We start from the raw sequence: 15,083 nt of genomic DNA on the forward strand, positions 1-15,083 counted from the left end.
TTTTTAAAAAACGTTGCTAAATTTTCGTGTTTTCTATTAAAAGATTAAAAACAAAGACTCGCAACTGAAATTTCGGAATAAATTTTTCACAAGTAGCCTGGAATTCGTATAATTCTGTAGTTACTGTCTTAAATTTGACTTTTATTATTACTTTTCAAAAGGAAAAACAAACTACAATGTTTATTTCAATGTTACTAATAATTTTCACACAACTAGCTAAACGTTTACAGTTTGGGCGATAATTTTACAAAAGTTACGTGGAATTAGAACAATCTGAAAAATTACCGAAGTATACCTTATTATAGTCCATGTTCAAAGTTCCGACCATTGGCTTGAAGACACCTATTCACCCTTCTAATGCTAATCTAATGCTGGTACGTACATCCCTTGGGCTAACCTAAAATTGCCGTTAGCGGCACCAAGTATCATGTCATAGTAATCTCCAATAATATAATTCATTTTGAAATGCTTCAAAATTTGGCTTTTGACTTTTTAAATGTCGAATTTTGCTCCTTCATTGTTCCTTCTAATTTCTATGGATACAAAAGAAATGTGTAGTTAGGTACAATATTCCTATGTATCATGTTGCCAAATTTACTCATAGAAATTTACTCTTAGAAAACTCTGAATATGAAATAGTATATTAAAGAACGTGTTTTATAATGGCCAATTTGGTGCACGAGTTTCCGGTGTACAAAACGAGCCGTAGGCGAGTTTTGTATGGGGCGAGTGCACCAATGCCATTATAAAACAAGTCCATTATACTATTTTTTCGAATTTGCACCCTTTTTTTAATAAACAATTTAAATATTCCAATTCTAAGACTTTTCGTTTTACACGATTGGTAATGGCTTTGTAACCTCGACTTGCCACTTGCTTTTTGAATTCAATTCAATTTAAAATTTGACATTTATTGAGTTTCACTGTCACTGAATTTTGACATAACGTAACCTAACCTCACAGCCAGTATTCATATCTACTATATTTAGGTACAATTATTGTTGGCCGCAAAGGACAATTCAATTATATTGATGCATTTTTTATTCACGCAGCAATTTATTAAACACGAATCGTAAAATCCAAATTGACCAAGAACTTGACAGGAAACAGCCAGACTGCCAATTCTTAAAAAACAAAATTTCCTACTTTGAGTTCTCATATAGATACCTATAAACGACTCCAAATTGAGTACTTTAATGGACCTATTAAAGCGGCAAATTCGAAAAATGATTTTTTTTAAATATTTTTCTTGAGCTGCTGGGACCCTAATTGACAACGTACCGACACTTTGGCACGCCTGTTTTGGGACACCCTGAATGATTTTTATTACTGTACCTACTTTTCAAGAAGAAGAACAATACTGTATTGTCAAACTTCAATGTTTCAATAATTAAGCTCATTTTTTATCGAACAGTTCAAGCTTGAATGCCGATATAAAAAAAATTATTACAAGTTCAGTGGAATCCGGATAATTTTGTCGTTTCTGTAACATATTATTGTTTTGTGTCGAATTTGAGAGAAAAACAAAATTCCGATGTTCTAACAAAAATTTTTCACATTAGGTAAACTAAACATAACCTCAAAAAGGGGCGCCATATTGTTCCAAAACGGCCCTGTTTTTTCACAACGGAGTGCGGGCACTACCGCCTGTAAAGTATGCAACCTCCCACTCTGGAGGATCAACAAACCCTGCCGGTCCATTTAAATACCATTGAAAGAGTTGTTTAGATGCAGTATTTAATTATTTTTTGTATTGTAGTTGGGTTGCAACGACTTAAAATGTATTGCCTTAATGATAATTTTGAACAGTGAATAATAAATGTTTAATTTCAGCCACAATACAAGCTGCTGTCTCTATTAATTTTTGGCATATTTTGTTAAATTTTGATAAAATCGTAAATTTCTTTTTTAGAGATATTTATATGCAACTTGCAACTTTGCATAATCCATGACGATACTAAATACAGCAGATATGCCAAATTCAATCTATGAGGATTTTTTGAATAACGCTATTTTCTTGTAATTTACTTCACCTACTTAAAAGTTAGGTGTTATTGTAAAAGAAGTTGCTTAGAATCGAATTTTAAATTCATTTGTACCAAATGAGTTTTTCAACGAAAAATTTCCAATTTTTATTTTATCACATATAGTTCTTTTAAGCAGCAATACATTGTATAATAAAAATTGGCCAACCACAATGAGCCATGAATTCTTTAGTACATACAATGTTGAACCACTTTCAACTTTAAATTTTGAGTTCCCATTAAGTATAATTGTATGCGAACTAAAAAATAGACAGAATCATTTATTTAGCAGAAATGAACAAAAAAATAATATTTCATTATCAATAATTAACGATCGAATTTAAAGATTTTAGTATGTTAAAAAAATCGAAATAAGAATTTTAAGTTGAAATTTTGTAAGGAATGTATTCTGAGCAACTTTTCTTAAAAATCGAAGATGTCCAACACCAAGGAAAAGTTCACTTTATTCAAAAACTCGTGGACAATCTATCATTTTCAAATTTTTTCTTCTAAAACTAAGGAAGATAAAAGCTTATTCATTTAAAGTACAAAGCACTGTATTATATTTTTGTCTAATCTGCAGATATTTTAATTTTATTTTAATTTTCATCGTTAAGCGACAAAAGCCTGTAAGTATTTTTGCGATTTATAAAATATCAAATTTGGAAAGTTGTCATTCGTTGGCGTTTTTAGACCACTAATAACGCCCGCCAAAAGTGTCCTAAAATAAACAATTACTACTCAATGGCATAGATGATACATATTAAAAGACTTCAACCCAACCATAGTAAAAACACAGTCAAAAATAATTAAATACTGCATCCAAACAACCCTTTCAATGGTATTTAAATGGACCGACACGGTTTGTTGATCCTCCAGAGTGGGAGGTTGCATACTTTACAGGCGGTAGTGCCCGCACCCCACTAAAGTGAAAATAAGTGAGTTATAGTCAAAAGTGGCGTGGAATTGGGGTAATTGCAACGCTACAGTTCCTGATTACTATTTTAGCGTGGAATCAGTGCACTTGCAATTACCGGCTAATTGTAGCCACAAATCAATGAAGAAACATAACCTCAAATAAGGGTGCCATTTTTCGCGCGGCTTTCACTTGTCATTCCTTGAAATTTTTCACAATCCTTTTAAGTTTAATTCTTTCTATTGGAAAGTGACAGTTAATTGTGGCGATATCTCATTTTAGCGTTCATAAACGCCATTATCGTACAACATAATCACATTATTATTATAAAATCCAGCGAACAAGTAATAAACGTCAACTAAATTTAATTGAGCCTATAAAATTGTTTATATGATTTAATTAATCGCTTCAATTGAAGTGTCATCGCGTTTTTGAAAACAAAATGGCGGCCCGCATCGCGAACGAACGCGTCATCGATTCAATTAGATTTTTATGTCTATATTTAGCATATTTATTTCCACTGTAGGTGCATTTCTAGTAATTTACGCTAGTAATGTAAATATTTGCCTATCTTTAATGTTAAATAATAAAATAATTATTGAACATTGTTGACACTGCAACGCCAACTACGCGGAAAAAATATGCGAGATAGAAGAGATCTGAAAACAGGGCCTTGAGAGACCCCCGAAAAGACTATTGACAAACAAGTTGGGGGTGCTGCTCCGGCTCACGTCGCCACTTTTATCTCCTGAAGATAACAAAGGTCAAGAGTCACGTTTTTAGACGCAAATTTACTTCAAATTTGTTCGTGTTTTTTTTTTTGATAACCTCGTCTGCGTCAGAATTAGAGACATTGTCAAGGTTTGAGTTCTAGATCCGTTATGTAACTTGGAAAAAATTCGCATGTTTTTTTTAATAGATCGTGGAAACAACTAACATTTATAAATAATAGATTTTTTGTTGTTATTACGTTTCTGAAATTGTGGATTTTTAATTTGTTTAATTGTTTTGTTTTTTTCGAGGTAAATTGCAACAAAACGTGTGGTGTGATTGTTGGATTAATTTAATCAAATCTAATCGCTGAGATATTTTGCAAATGCGACTTTTTGACTTATTTTAACCCCTTAACCCATTTTTGGTATAATTAGATCCTCATAGTAAAAATAGTAAAGCAAGCAGATAAAGAAGTCAAAGTTCCAACAACTGCGCTTAATTGGTCCAGAAACCACAGTTTTCGTTCACAACAAGAGTGGAATCTGAACATCTCCAGTTTCAAGAGTACAACTAGCGTGGAATCGGGAGATTTCCTATTTTTATTAGTAAATTACTACTTTTATTCCCTGACCCGATTTCATAATTGTATTATGCTCTATGTCCTCCAATTTCGCTTCTTATTCCTGTTGACATCTCGCGCGACACTAATGGAATCTGGTAAGCAATAAAATTCAATTTTTCCATGAAGTGATTAACTTATTAGAATCATATAAAACTTTGCCGATTGGAATTTTATAAATCCACTCAAGTGTTAATGCGATTAAGACTTTTACGACTTGAATTATCATAAGTGATTAGTGATAGGTATTTGCAGACAAGCAAATTTTCATTTATATTATGTTTACATGTATAATTTATGCTGGATCCAACATCACGATGGTTTATTGGAGTTCTTAGTTCTCATGTTGAAGAGGTGTGGGTTTTGCCTCGTGGGAAAGTCATTTTAAATTCAAATTTTCGCCATAACAAAATTAATCGATCATGTTCTAATACACAATTTTTTCCAACATTTTGTCTTGTAGCGTGCAATTCTGACACTACGAAATGATGAGTTTTCATGCTGCATTTGGAGTCAGTGTTGCATAAATAGAGTGGAAGGCATATAATTTTAACGTTTTTCTATATAATTAAAAAAAAAATTATTTAAGTAGCGTGGAATTAGTACAATTCAAACACAGTTCCAAAATTTTGACAAAGTAGCGTGGAATTTGTTTAATATGAAAAATATCCTTTCTTATTAGAGCTAATTTTAAAGTAGAATTAGTACCATTTTGACATTACAATTTGAGGTAAATTTTTATTACACTTTTTTAAGGCAGTTTTTACAGAAGTAGCGTGGAATTTAGCTACATTTTAAGATTATTAGAAATTTTCGCTTGATTTTGGTTCGGGAATCTAATAGGTAAGCTCGCAAAGGCAATTTGAAAATTAAATTAATTGAGCACAAGTAGAGTGGAATTCGTACAATTTAGTTTTTTGTGTCAAATTTCAGGAAAAAAAATCAATAAAAATCGTGTAAGTTTCCACCAGCGTGGAATTATTAAAATTGAATTTGTATTTGTTTATTTTGAAGTTGACAACTAATTGTAATATCTTTTAACTAGAAATTCAAATTTTTAGAGACTTTTGGTAGTTTTTACACAGTGGGTTTAGAATAATACAAACATTTTAGTCCAATTTTTGTTAAAACCAGTGTAAAATTTGATCTATTTTGACGCAACGATTTTAAATTTCAAACTCTATTGCTTCATTTCATAAATGTGCGACAAATTATTATAGATTTCAAGACCAATTTTTGAACTAACTTGGCACAAGTGGCGTGAAATTTAAACTTCAAACTCATTTGAAATTTTTGTTTGTCTTGCTTATTTTCTGTTTAAAAGATCTAATCACCAAGACTGATAACTGCAATTTCAGAACTACATAATTTTTTATAAGTAGCATAGAATTTGTACAATTTAGTTGACACTGTTTTTAATATAATTTTTGTTTCTACTTAGCGAGGAAAAAACAAAATTGTAACGTTTAACGTTTTTTTAACGGTTTTTGCACAACTAGCGTGGAATTGCTACAGTTCCAAATGTTCAACAAAGTGGCGTGGAATTTTCTCAACTTGAAGACGGTAGTTCTACTTTGTGACTTAAGCTAAACGTTCAAATTTTTAAAAACAATTTGGTAATGTGGCGTGGAATTAGAACAATCTGGACAATTTAGTAAAAGTTTTACAGAGCCACCGCAAAGTAGACGCTACAGTTCTAAATTTGAAACTTAATTCCTCAAGTTTAGGTACTGTTATAAAAAAAATGCACAAGTACAATGGAATTCGAAGATTTTTTATCGAAAAAACAAAATTCTGGTGTTTTCCTTATGACAAAATTTTTACACAACTAGCGTGGAATTAGTATAGTGTAGTCTAATGTTCCGAAACAGTTTTGAACTAGCGTGGAATAATTTAATTTATCAGGAAAATTAATAAAAGTAATCAAGTGGCATGGAATTACAAAATAAAATTTATTTGAAATTTCAGCTTATTTTGCTTGTTTCCTGTTTTAGAGTTTAAATTATCAACGCTCGCAACAACAATTTCGGAACTGTTTTTTTTGCAAGTAGCGTGGAATTCGTATAATTTAATAATCAATGTCTTAAATATTACTGTTGCTACTGCAGAAAAACAAAACTATTAACTTCATTTTTTTTTACGAATTTTTGCACAACCAGCGTGGAATTGGTAAAGTTCAGACACTACAATTTTTAACAAAGTAGCGTGGAATTTACACAACTTGAAGACAGTGGTTCAAATTTTGTTCATCAATCTTAACTAAAAGTAAACGTTGAAATTCCTAGGAACAATTTTGCTAAAGTTCCGTTATAAATGAAATTATGCAAGTACAGTGGAATTCGAACAAATTTGTCGCTTTTATTTCAAATATGATTTGTGTCTAACTTAAGAGAAGTAAATCAAAATTTCAGTGCCCCACATCTGACAAAAATGTTGCACAACTAGCGTGGAATTGGTACTATAAAAACAATTGAGCACATCTTTTGTGTAGTTCGTACAGTGAGATATTGAATGACAGAAAAGTCACTAAATTATCGCGCGAAATTTAAAAAAACAAAATAAGCGCACTTACTTACACTTAATTTAGTGTTTTTGGTGTATTTTGTAGCATAATTTTCTGCCAACCTATATGTCAACTGTCAAAATCTCCCAATCTCTCACCGGATATACTATAGAACCATTGTGAAAATTAACGCAACACAAATAAATTTAAACTTCTATTCCTAAAACTTGAGTCTAGCTATGAAAAAAATTATGCACAAGTTTAGTGGAATTCAAAAAATTTTGTCGTCTCTATTTCAAATATGTTTTTTGTCAAATTTGAGAAAAAAAAAGTTTCGATGCTTCACCTCTGGTACAACTAGCGTGGAATTGGTTCAGTGTAGTCCCCACATTTCCAAAATTGTGACAAACTAGCGTGGAATAAGTTTCAGCTCAAGCGACAAATCGGTGATTTACCAGTGAAATAAAAAAATGCACAAATGGCGTGGAAGTCGTTGAATTTAGACGCTACAGTTACAAGTCAACTCGTCCTTTTAATAATTATAAACAAAGAAGTAAAATTGTCGTATCATAAACCATAAATTATACAATAATGTATTCCAATTTACATTATTCACACTACAAAATTTATTGCAATTAGTGTAATTACAGTTTTTTCTAATGACGTCATCACATGACGAGCATTTTCCTTACTTGCAGTGAAAAATACTACAAAGTTGCTACGATATGGGAAAAAAACAGTTAAATACCAATAAAATCAACTCTAATCAGTAGTCGTGTCATGTAATGAATGTCTTTTGTTTTCGCACATCTCTTGCATGCTAAACTGGAACAGAGATTAAGCAGGCTGTGAAAAAAACATCGCCGCATTGTGCTTTTTTCTAGTTCACTATGCGGCTCGGTAATGCGATGATTGCTTATTTCCAATTCAAATCTTCTCGTTGACCTTTGCGCGCTCTTCCTAGTGCACTTTTCGCGCACGACACACAATATATCGTCGTTGCGCGATACCGATTAGACAATGCAAATCTAATTGTCCATAAAAATTCTCAACGCACGAAGGGAATTTCGCCAACTACCAATAAACCCAAATCGTCGATTCTGACACAAATACCGAAAATAGGACGTAAAGGTCGCGAAAACGGAGCCTTGTACAATTTTCAAAAAAACAACAAATTAAGGGTTAAGAGATCAAGTCGGCTTTGTTCTTTTTCCTTTCGATTGGTCAGAAGCGCTGATAAGCAGTCATTATCATTTGACCGCCATTTAATTATCGTTTTTCCCCTCAATTTAATAGGTTAGAGACGGATTAGGTTTTAGTAATTGCCAAATACTTGCTCGGTGCATCAACGTGGAATTTTTCCCATAATTAGGAATTTTGGAAATTTTTTCTATAACATTTCGTTATTTGGAGATTTTCTTCAGTTGGGATGTTGAGCTGGAAGAGGTGTTTGGTGATTTTCAGTGGAATTGGCGACATGGCTTCTAAAATGATCGAAGTTTTCTTGCATTATAAGGGTGAGTAGGTATTTGTAGATCAAGGGCGCAAATCTCACTTTCCGCGCGAAAGTGAAAGCATTTTTGTTAGATGATGCACGCCCTATTTCACATTTTGCACTAAAGTCGAGTGACGTTATATCATTATTATCTAACACCAAAACTTTTAAATACAGAACGTATTTTAATCAGTGTTACCAACTTTATTAATATTACATAATTATTACGTCGTTTTTAAATATTAATTTGTATAAATTACAATTTAATTCATTTACATTAGTTATAACAAAATGATGTTTAGATCAGATGAATTTTTAATTGTGCATAAGTAGAGTGGAACCAGTTGAACTTACACGCTGCAACTTCCTAATCTTGTTTTTTAAAGGTCACTTGATTATTGTCGCATTTTTAAACAAGTAGCGTGGAATTTGTTTTATCTAATAAGTTTTAATCAAAGTCAGCAAATTAGATTTTTAAAGGTTCAAGGAACCAATTTAAAATTGATAACAATTTTTGACAGTTTTCTCCCCATCCTTATTATTACGATACTAAATATTATTATTTTGCCAAACCCTTTGATTAAAAGGTTGAATTAAGAAAGGGTTTTTATACAAGTATTGCGGTTACTGTATTATTTTTTACCACGTTGATACTGTAAACTTTGAAGTGCTACACATTTTAAAAAGGTTCATCTTAATAAAAAACTATAAAATTTCAAAATTTGGCAATAATATTTATGACTCTCAAGATAAAAAATATTTTGGGTTTTAAATGTTTTAAAACGGTTCAATTTCGATTTTAAACAGGTTCATCAAAGTTCTGATGAGTTCAACACAAAGTTAAAAAATATCGATTTTTGAATTGAACTAGAATAACTCGGTCCTAATTTTAAAAGGTTTATTGGTAAATTTAGATTTAATAAGGGTTTTTTTACGGTTTAAAGGACTTTATTCGAAATCTGGTAACAAAAAAGTTTAGAAACATTATGGGTTATAAATAAAAACGGTCGTTATAAATCGGTTTAGAATGGTTCATTAAAGAACTAAAAAGGTTTCTTTCATATTTAAACAGCAATGAACCACAAAAATTTTGTTAAAATTGTATTATAAAATTATGGTTCATTTTTGATTTTAAAGGGTTCATTTAATTAAATTCAGGTTTAGAAAGGTACATTTTATCGGTTTTGAAGTCGAACTAAATTGTTTTGGTCTCGACTTTGAAAAGTTTGTTATTTAACTTTGCCGATTTGTACCAAAAAATGTTGACCACTTCCCTTGTTTTTAAATTTCGAAATAAGAAAAACCTCAACTTTTATCGGCTTTAAAAGGTACAAATTAAGCATCGTTCTTAAAACATTTTTAAAAGGTTCATTTTAGATTTGAAAAACATTGAACCAAATGTGATCAATAGATATAGATTTCACCTTTTAGGAATTAGGTTCAAAATGTACCTTTTGGAAGATATAAGCGTTTTAAAATAGAGTTTAAATGGTTCATTTTTAAAATTTGGTATTTATAACGATAATAGTGGGGATTTTAAATGAATAAGGGGTCGTATTTTTATTTTAAAGGGTTCATCCAAGTTAAATCGAGTAGGATGGTTTACTTTCAACATTTAAAGATTCATCGTTCAAGTATTTGCGACTACTTTAGTTATTTTTGCTTTAAATTGAGAAGGTTCAAGGTTCATCTCTGATAATGTCGACTGCACCTTTAGAAAGTAAAAAAAATATATTTCAATAAATCACTCAATATTCGATCAAAAATTTATTGGTTTTTAGAAGATATTCAAACCAATTTTTAGCAACAATTGTTTCAGTCTTAACTTCGAAAGGTTTTAAAAAAAAGATTTATATTGTAATCAATGATACAAAATGAGTAAATCGTCAATTTCATAACAGTTTTAAAAGGTTCAGTTAAAATTTAAAGAACATTCAACCACAAGAGATTTGTTTAAAATGTACTCTAAAATTGTGGTTCATTTTTAACTTTGAAGGGTTCTCTTATTAAATTCTAATTCAAAAAGGTTCATTTCATCGCTTTTTAAATTCTAATTATGTAAACTGATTCAGTCTTCATTTTAGGAGGTTCATTCTTTAACTTTGTAAATTTGTACCAAAGTATTTTGACCACATTAGTCATTATTAAATTAAAAACTTCAAGCTGTATTTGATTTGAAAAGTTACAAATTAAGCATTAATGTAAAAACATTTTTAAAAGGCTCATTTCAAATTTGAAGAACTCTGAACCACAGAAAATCGCTATAATTTTTATATTTTAAGAGTATGACTCAAAATGTACCTTTTGAAAGGTTCAATAATATTTCAAAGTATGTTTTAAATGAATAATTTTAAAAATTTGGTAATTATAACAATAATAACGCTTTAGTTTGAAGTGGTCAAATTTCCATTTTGAAGGGTTCATCCAAGCTTAGTTTTGTCACTTTTTGTATCGAATAAAATGATTTAGTTTTTAACTTTAAGAGGTTCATTGTTTAGATGTTTTACGACAATTTTAATCATCATTGGTTTAGTAATTTGGTAATTATAACAATAATAACGCTTTAGTTTGAAGTGGTCAAATTTCCATTTTGAAGGGTTCATCCAAGCTTAGTTTTGTCACTTTTTGTATCGAATAAAATGATTTAGTTTTTAACTTTAAGAGGTTCATTGTTTAGATGTTTTACGACAATTTTAATCATCATTGGCTTTAAATTGAAAAGGTTCATCGCCAGCTATGTCGACAATAATTGCTCAAAATTAGAAAAAATTATATTAAAGGGTACAATAAATCATTCAATTTTTAAAGTTTTAATTGTGTTTAAAATACGATTGGTACTGAACCGTTCATTCTTAACTTTAAAGAGTTCATTTAAAAGAAAAGGTCAAATGGTACAAATTGAGTTAATCATCGAATTAATAACAATTTTACAGAATGTAAAATGTAATGGTACAGAAAAGTTCATTTTTTATGGTTCTGAGGTGCATTTAAAGCAAGGTCTGTCCTCCATCAGTCATTTTAAACATAAATGAGCTAGGAATGGTTCAACGAACCACCGACACAATTAAGTCTTGCAAAGATTCCTTTTGAAAGGTTCACTGACCAAAGTGAATTCTCCATGAAAAATCAATAGTTTTTCCGTTAATTTATCTCTTGATTGTCCCCGATAATGACCACACGATACATTTATGACTCCGTTTTAATTAATGGGATTTACCATACCCTCAGGGGAGTTCGTCGACTGAAAGGTCAACTTTTGACAAGGCTACACTTTTCCAGAAAATTCTGTGGTATATTTCAATTTCTCTTCAATTATCCTCAAGGCCACACCAAAATCGCCAAAGTGTGGGACTATGCAAATGTCGAGGCGAGGCGAGTTTTTTTCCGCTTTTGCAAATTTGTACCAATCGCCATATTTTTCGCTGCGTTTTTTCTTAATCGAAAGGTCGCAGATAAGGCCGACATTTGTACTCTTTTGTTTATCAATAAGGCGGCTGGTGCACACAGAACGATTACTCTCGTTTCGTTTTTTTGTCTGTTGAGTCACGGTCAGTTTCAAAAATGTTCAAAGCGCTTTCGTAACTTGTTTTGGTTTGCAGTTCATCGGCGCTGTTATCTTTGGGGTTAATTGGATCAGAGCATCGATGACAGGTCATTTAAACAAGCAACAAAATGAGGTACTGAACTCTGAACTGCACTGGCCGGATTTTTCGCAACGTCCAAAAAACACGCGAGCGAAGCGACCTTTGCCCACAGCCTCCTGTCCGAAAACAATATCATCCATAGCCACCTTTCTAGATTTTGCAGTATCGTTCGTTTATTTTTTTTTTCTTGTTTACAAGACCGCCGAGTTACCCTTGAAACTTTTATCAATTATCAATTACGTTCTCATTAAGTTGAAATAGAGCATATCGATTTGTTTTGGTTTCGATATCCAAAATAAGATGTTTTTTCGACTTCTAGCTACACTCAATATTTTCAGAGTTGTTTACACAGCTGGGAGTACAAAAGTACAAATTTGTTTTTCTACACACGCCAATTACGGGAAAATCAAGTTTTTCGTCCCCGCAACTTTTCCACACAAATAACGTGGAATCCGATCAAACGCCACAGTTCTCAAACTGCACAACTAGCGTGGAATCCGGAAACGCCGAAATTCTGCAGTTTTTTTTCCGGTTCAAGGTCCCCGCCCACGATTCGCGTTTTCCATCCAAATTTATGGCCAGGGGTCTTGGCCGGCACCTTGTGGGAGTTCACTTGGAGCGAATTTCATTGCCACCAGCTGTATATCTCCGGAAAAGCTCGAAGCAAGGAAAACCAGCCGCCATAAAACCGCCGTTTATTTATAGAAAACACTAGCCGGTACGAAAAAAGAGTAAACAGCGGAAAATTCCTACAAAAATTTGCCCGGAAAAAACTTGTCCCATTAGCGTGGAGAACAAACAAAACGATTACTGTAATTGGCGCCCGGGAAAAACAATCGCGGGAAGAGTTTTTTGGGCTTCTCTGTATAGTAAAAATCAAACAATGAGCGGTAATTTTCCCGGAGCTTCTTTTGACGTAATGACTTATTTAATTGTCGAAATTTTCCACTTTGGAGGATTTATTTATGCGGAAACGCGATAATTTTATTGTGTTTTAATTGTGCAATTTTCATGACGTGCGGATAATCTTCTACAAAAATACATATAATAAGCAAGAAAGGGACCAAAGTGGAGCCTTGAGGGACACCGGAAACGGTACAGCTTCTCGAAGGTCGCGGGTTCTAAATCTGGCTCCTCTACCGAGCCAATAGAAGAATCTTGCAAATATAAAATTAGACTCGGCCCAGACGAATAAATAATCTTTCTTGAAACTGGTTCATAGATTTTTATAGAACGATTGTGAAGAGGTTCAATAAACAAGTTTTACAACGGAAGGTACTTGTGGCGCTTGGTTTTCCCCTACAACTTGTTTAGGTTGAATGAAAAAAATGTGCGGCGTTCAGTGAACCAAGTTCTTGGGGATTGTAATTAACTTGTACTAAAAGGAGTTTAATAAGCAATTAAAAGTTACATGAGGAAGCCAAGATCGCAAGGCAACATAAGAAAGGTTTTTGGTTCCAAACTACAAATGAATCATAGAAGGATGCAAAAATATCAAAATTTCTGACATTTTGCTCAAATCGAAATTTGTTGGAAATGTTGATGGTTTTATAAGAATGTTTTGGAAATTATAGTCTGATTGACGATATAAATAAAATAATTGATTCTTTTTGAAAATAAAAAAAATTACTTCAATAAGTTTGACTTCATGACTTCAACATTTTAAAAATTGAGCTTAAACTTCTCCTTTTTTAAAAATTATAGCAATCAGTTGGTTTTATCAGCAAACACATTTTTCTTATCAAAAATGTAAAGTTTTGCGATACAAACGAACCAATGAAGAATTGCAAAAATGAAAAAAAAAAATTGCCCAAAATTTGATTTTTTTTTGGAAATATAATAGGAGAGTATGTTTTATTAAAAAATTTAAACTGAGCTCAAAGGTTCAAAAACCTTTTTAATTTATTATCTGCTTGGCGCGCAATGTAAAAATTTTTGAACTCAAAATATGGATTTTATGGAATATAGAAAAATTACGTTAATAAGCAAACATTTTAAAAATTAAACTCAAAATTTAATATTTTTTAAAAATAATAGCGTCCAGTTGGCTTTATAGGAACAGAAGCCCAAAAATCGGATTTTATTCTTAGAATTTTAAAAATAAAAAAAATGTAAAAGTGGGTCTAAATTTCAAAATATGAAACTTCTGTTTTCAAAATTAAAAATACCTACGTGCCTTTGTACAAGGTGTTTATAAATGTTTCTAGCATCAAGGGTGGCTATGAAATGTCAAAGAAATTTGCCGCTCATTACAAATGTGGGTTTCGATTTTTCAACTGACATTTTCAGTTAACCTCAAACATGGAGCAAAGTAAATTTTGAAAAATAAACGGTTCTAGTTGTGGTTTAAAACCTGAAAATCAAAAACTTGGGCACAGAATTGTAACTGAAACGTCATGGACGTAAGTAACATTATAAATAATTTCCAAGATAGTTATATTCACTATGAAAACAAAGCGGCAAAATAGTGCACGGCAGGAATTCCAGAGCTACCCTTGATGCTAAAAACATTTATAAACACCTTGTACAAAGATTTCTAACTTGAACTCTACATTCGGTCTTGTTTGAAATTTGCCTACTTAGCATTATAAAAAATTTCTCAAAATGAACACAAAATTTGGTATTTTTTGAAAATAAAATAACATCTGATTGACGTAAAATTGTTTAAAAATACAAAAATGTCTAAATGGCATTGCAAGCAACATTGTTTTTGAACTCAAAATTTGATTCCTTTTAACAGTTGACAGTACAGAACTTTGCGGAACATGAAAATCAAAATTTTGGCTCATTTTTGCAAATTGGGCTAAAAAGGGTTTATAAGATATGCACGTGTATTTTTTGAAAACGAGCCTAAACTTCTGAATATATGTATTTGAAAATAAAAAAGAAAAATACTTTTGAAATTTTACATACAATTTGTTGATATTTGAAAGAAAAGAAAAATGTGTTTTTGAAATATAAATTGTATTCATATCGTAGCTTTACAGGGTCCGGCAACACTTGTGTCCACTCCTAAAAACGCCTTTAATTTTAAAGATAAAATTTTGAAAATTTGCATACGCTCATAGTTGACAAAGCTCTAGAGGCTGACACAAAAATTTGTTTTTTATTACGGTTTCTGCGGAAATATTCGCGAATTCAATTTTTTTTCAACATAACTTTTTATTT

At 31.5% G+C, this 15,083-nt stretch overlaps 1 protein-coding gene across 1 annotated transcript in view; it reads left to right on the forward strand.

Moving 5' to 3' along the window:
• Positions 1 to 8,087: 8,087 nt before the first annotated feature.
• Positions 8,088 to 15,083, forward strand: part of LOC148176998 (scavenger receptor class B member 1) — a 33,974-nt gene continuing 26,978 nt past the window's right edge. Inside the window, exon 1 of the mRNA XM_088031729.1 lies at positions 8,088 to 8,293. Within this exon, the coding sequence (XP_087887855.1) occupies positions 8,206 to 8,293 (88 nt within the window). The 5' untranslated portion in view covers positions 8,088 to 8,205. The remainder of the gene's footprint in view (positions 8,294 to 15,083) is intronic.

The sequence above is a fragment of the Gnatocerus cornutus genome, chromosome 3, assembly GCF_029298725.1.
Source record: "Gnatocerus cornutus isolate USDA-ARS CGAHR chromosome 3, icGnaCorn1.1, whole genome shotgun sequence".
Classification (NCBI taxonomy): domain Eukaryota; kingdom Metazoa; phylum Arthropoda; class Insecta; order Coleoptera; family Tenebrionidae; genus Gnatocerus; species Gnatocerus cornutus.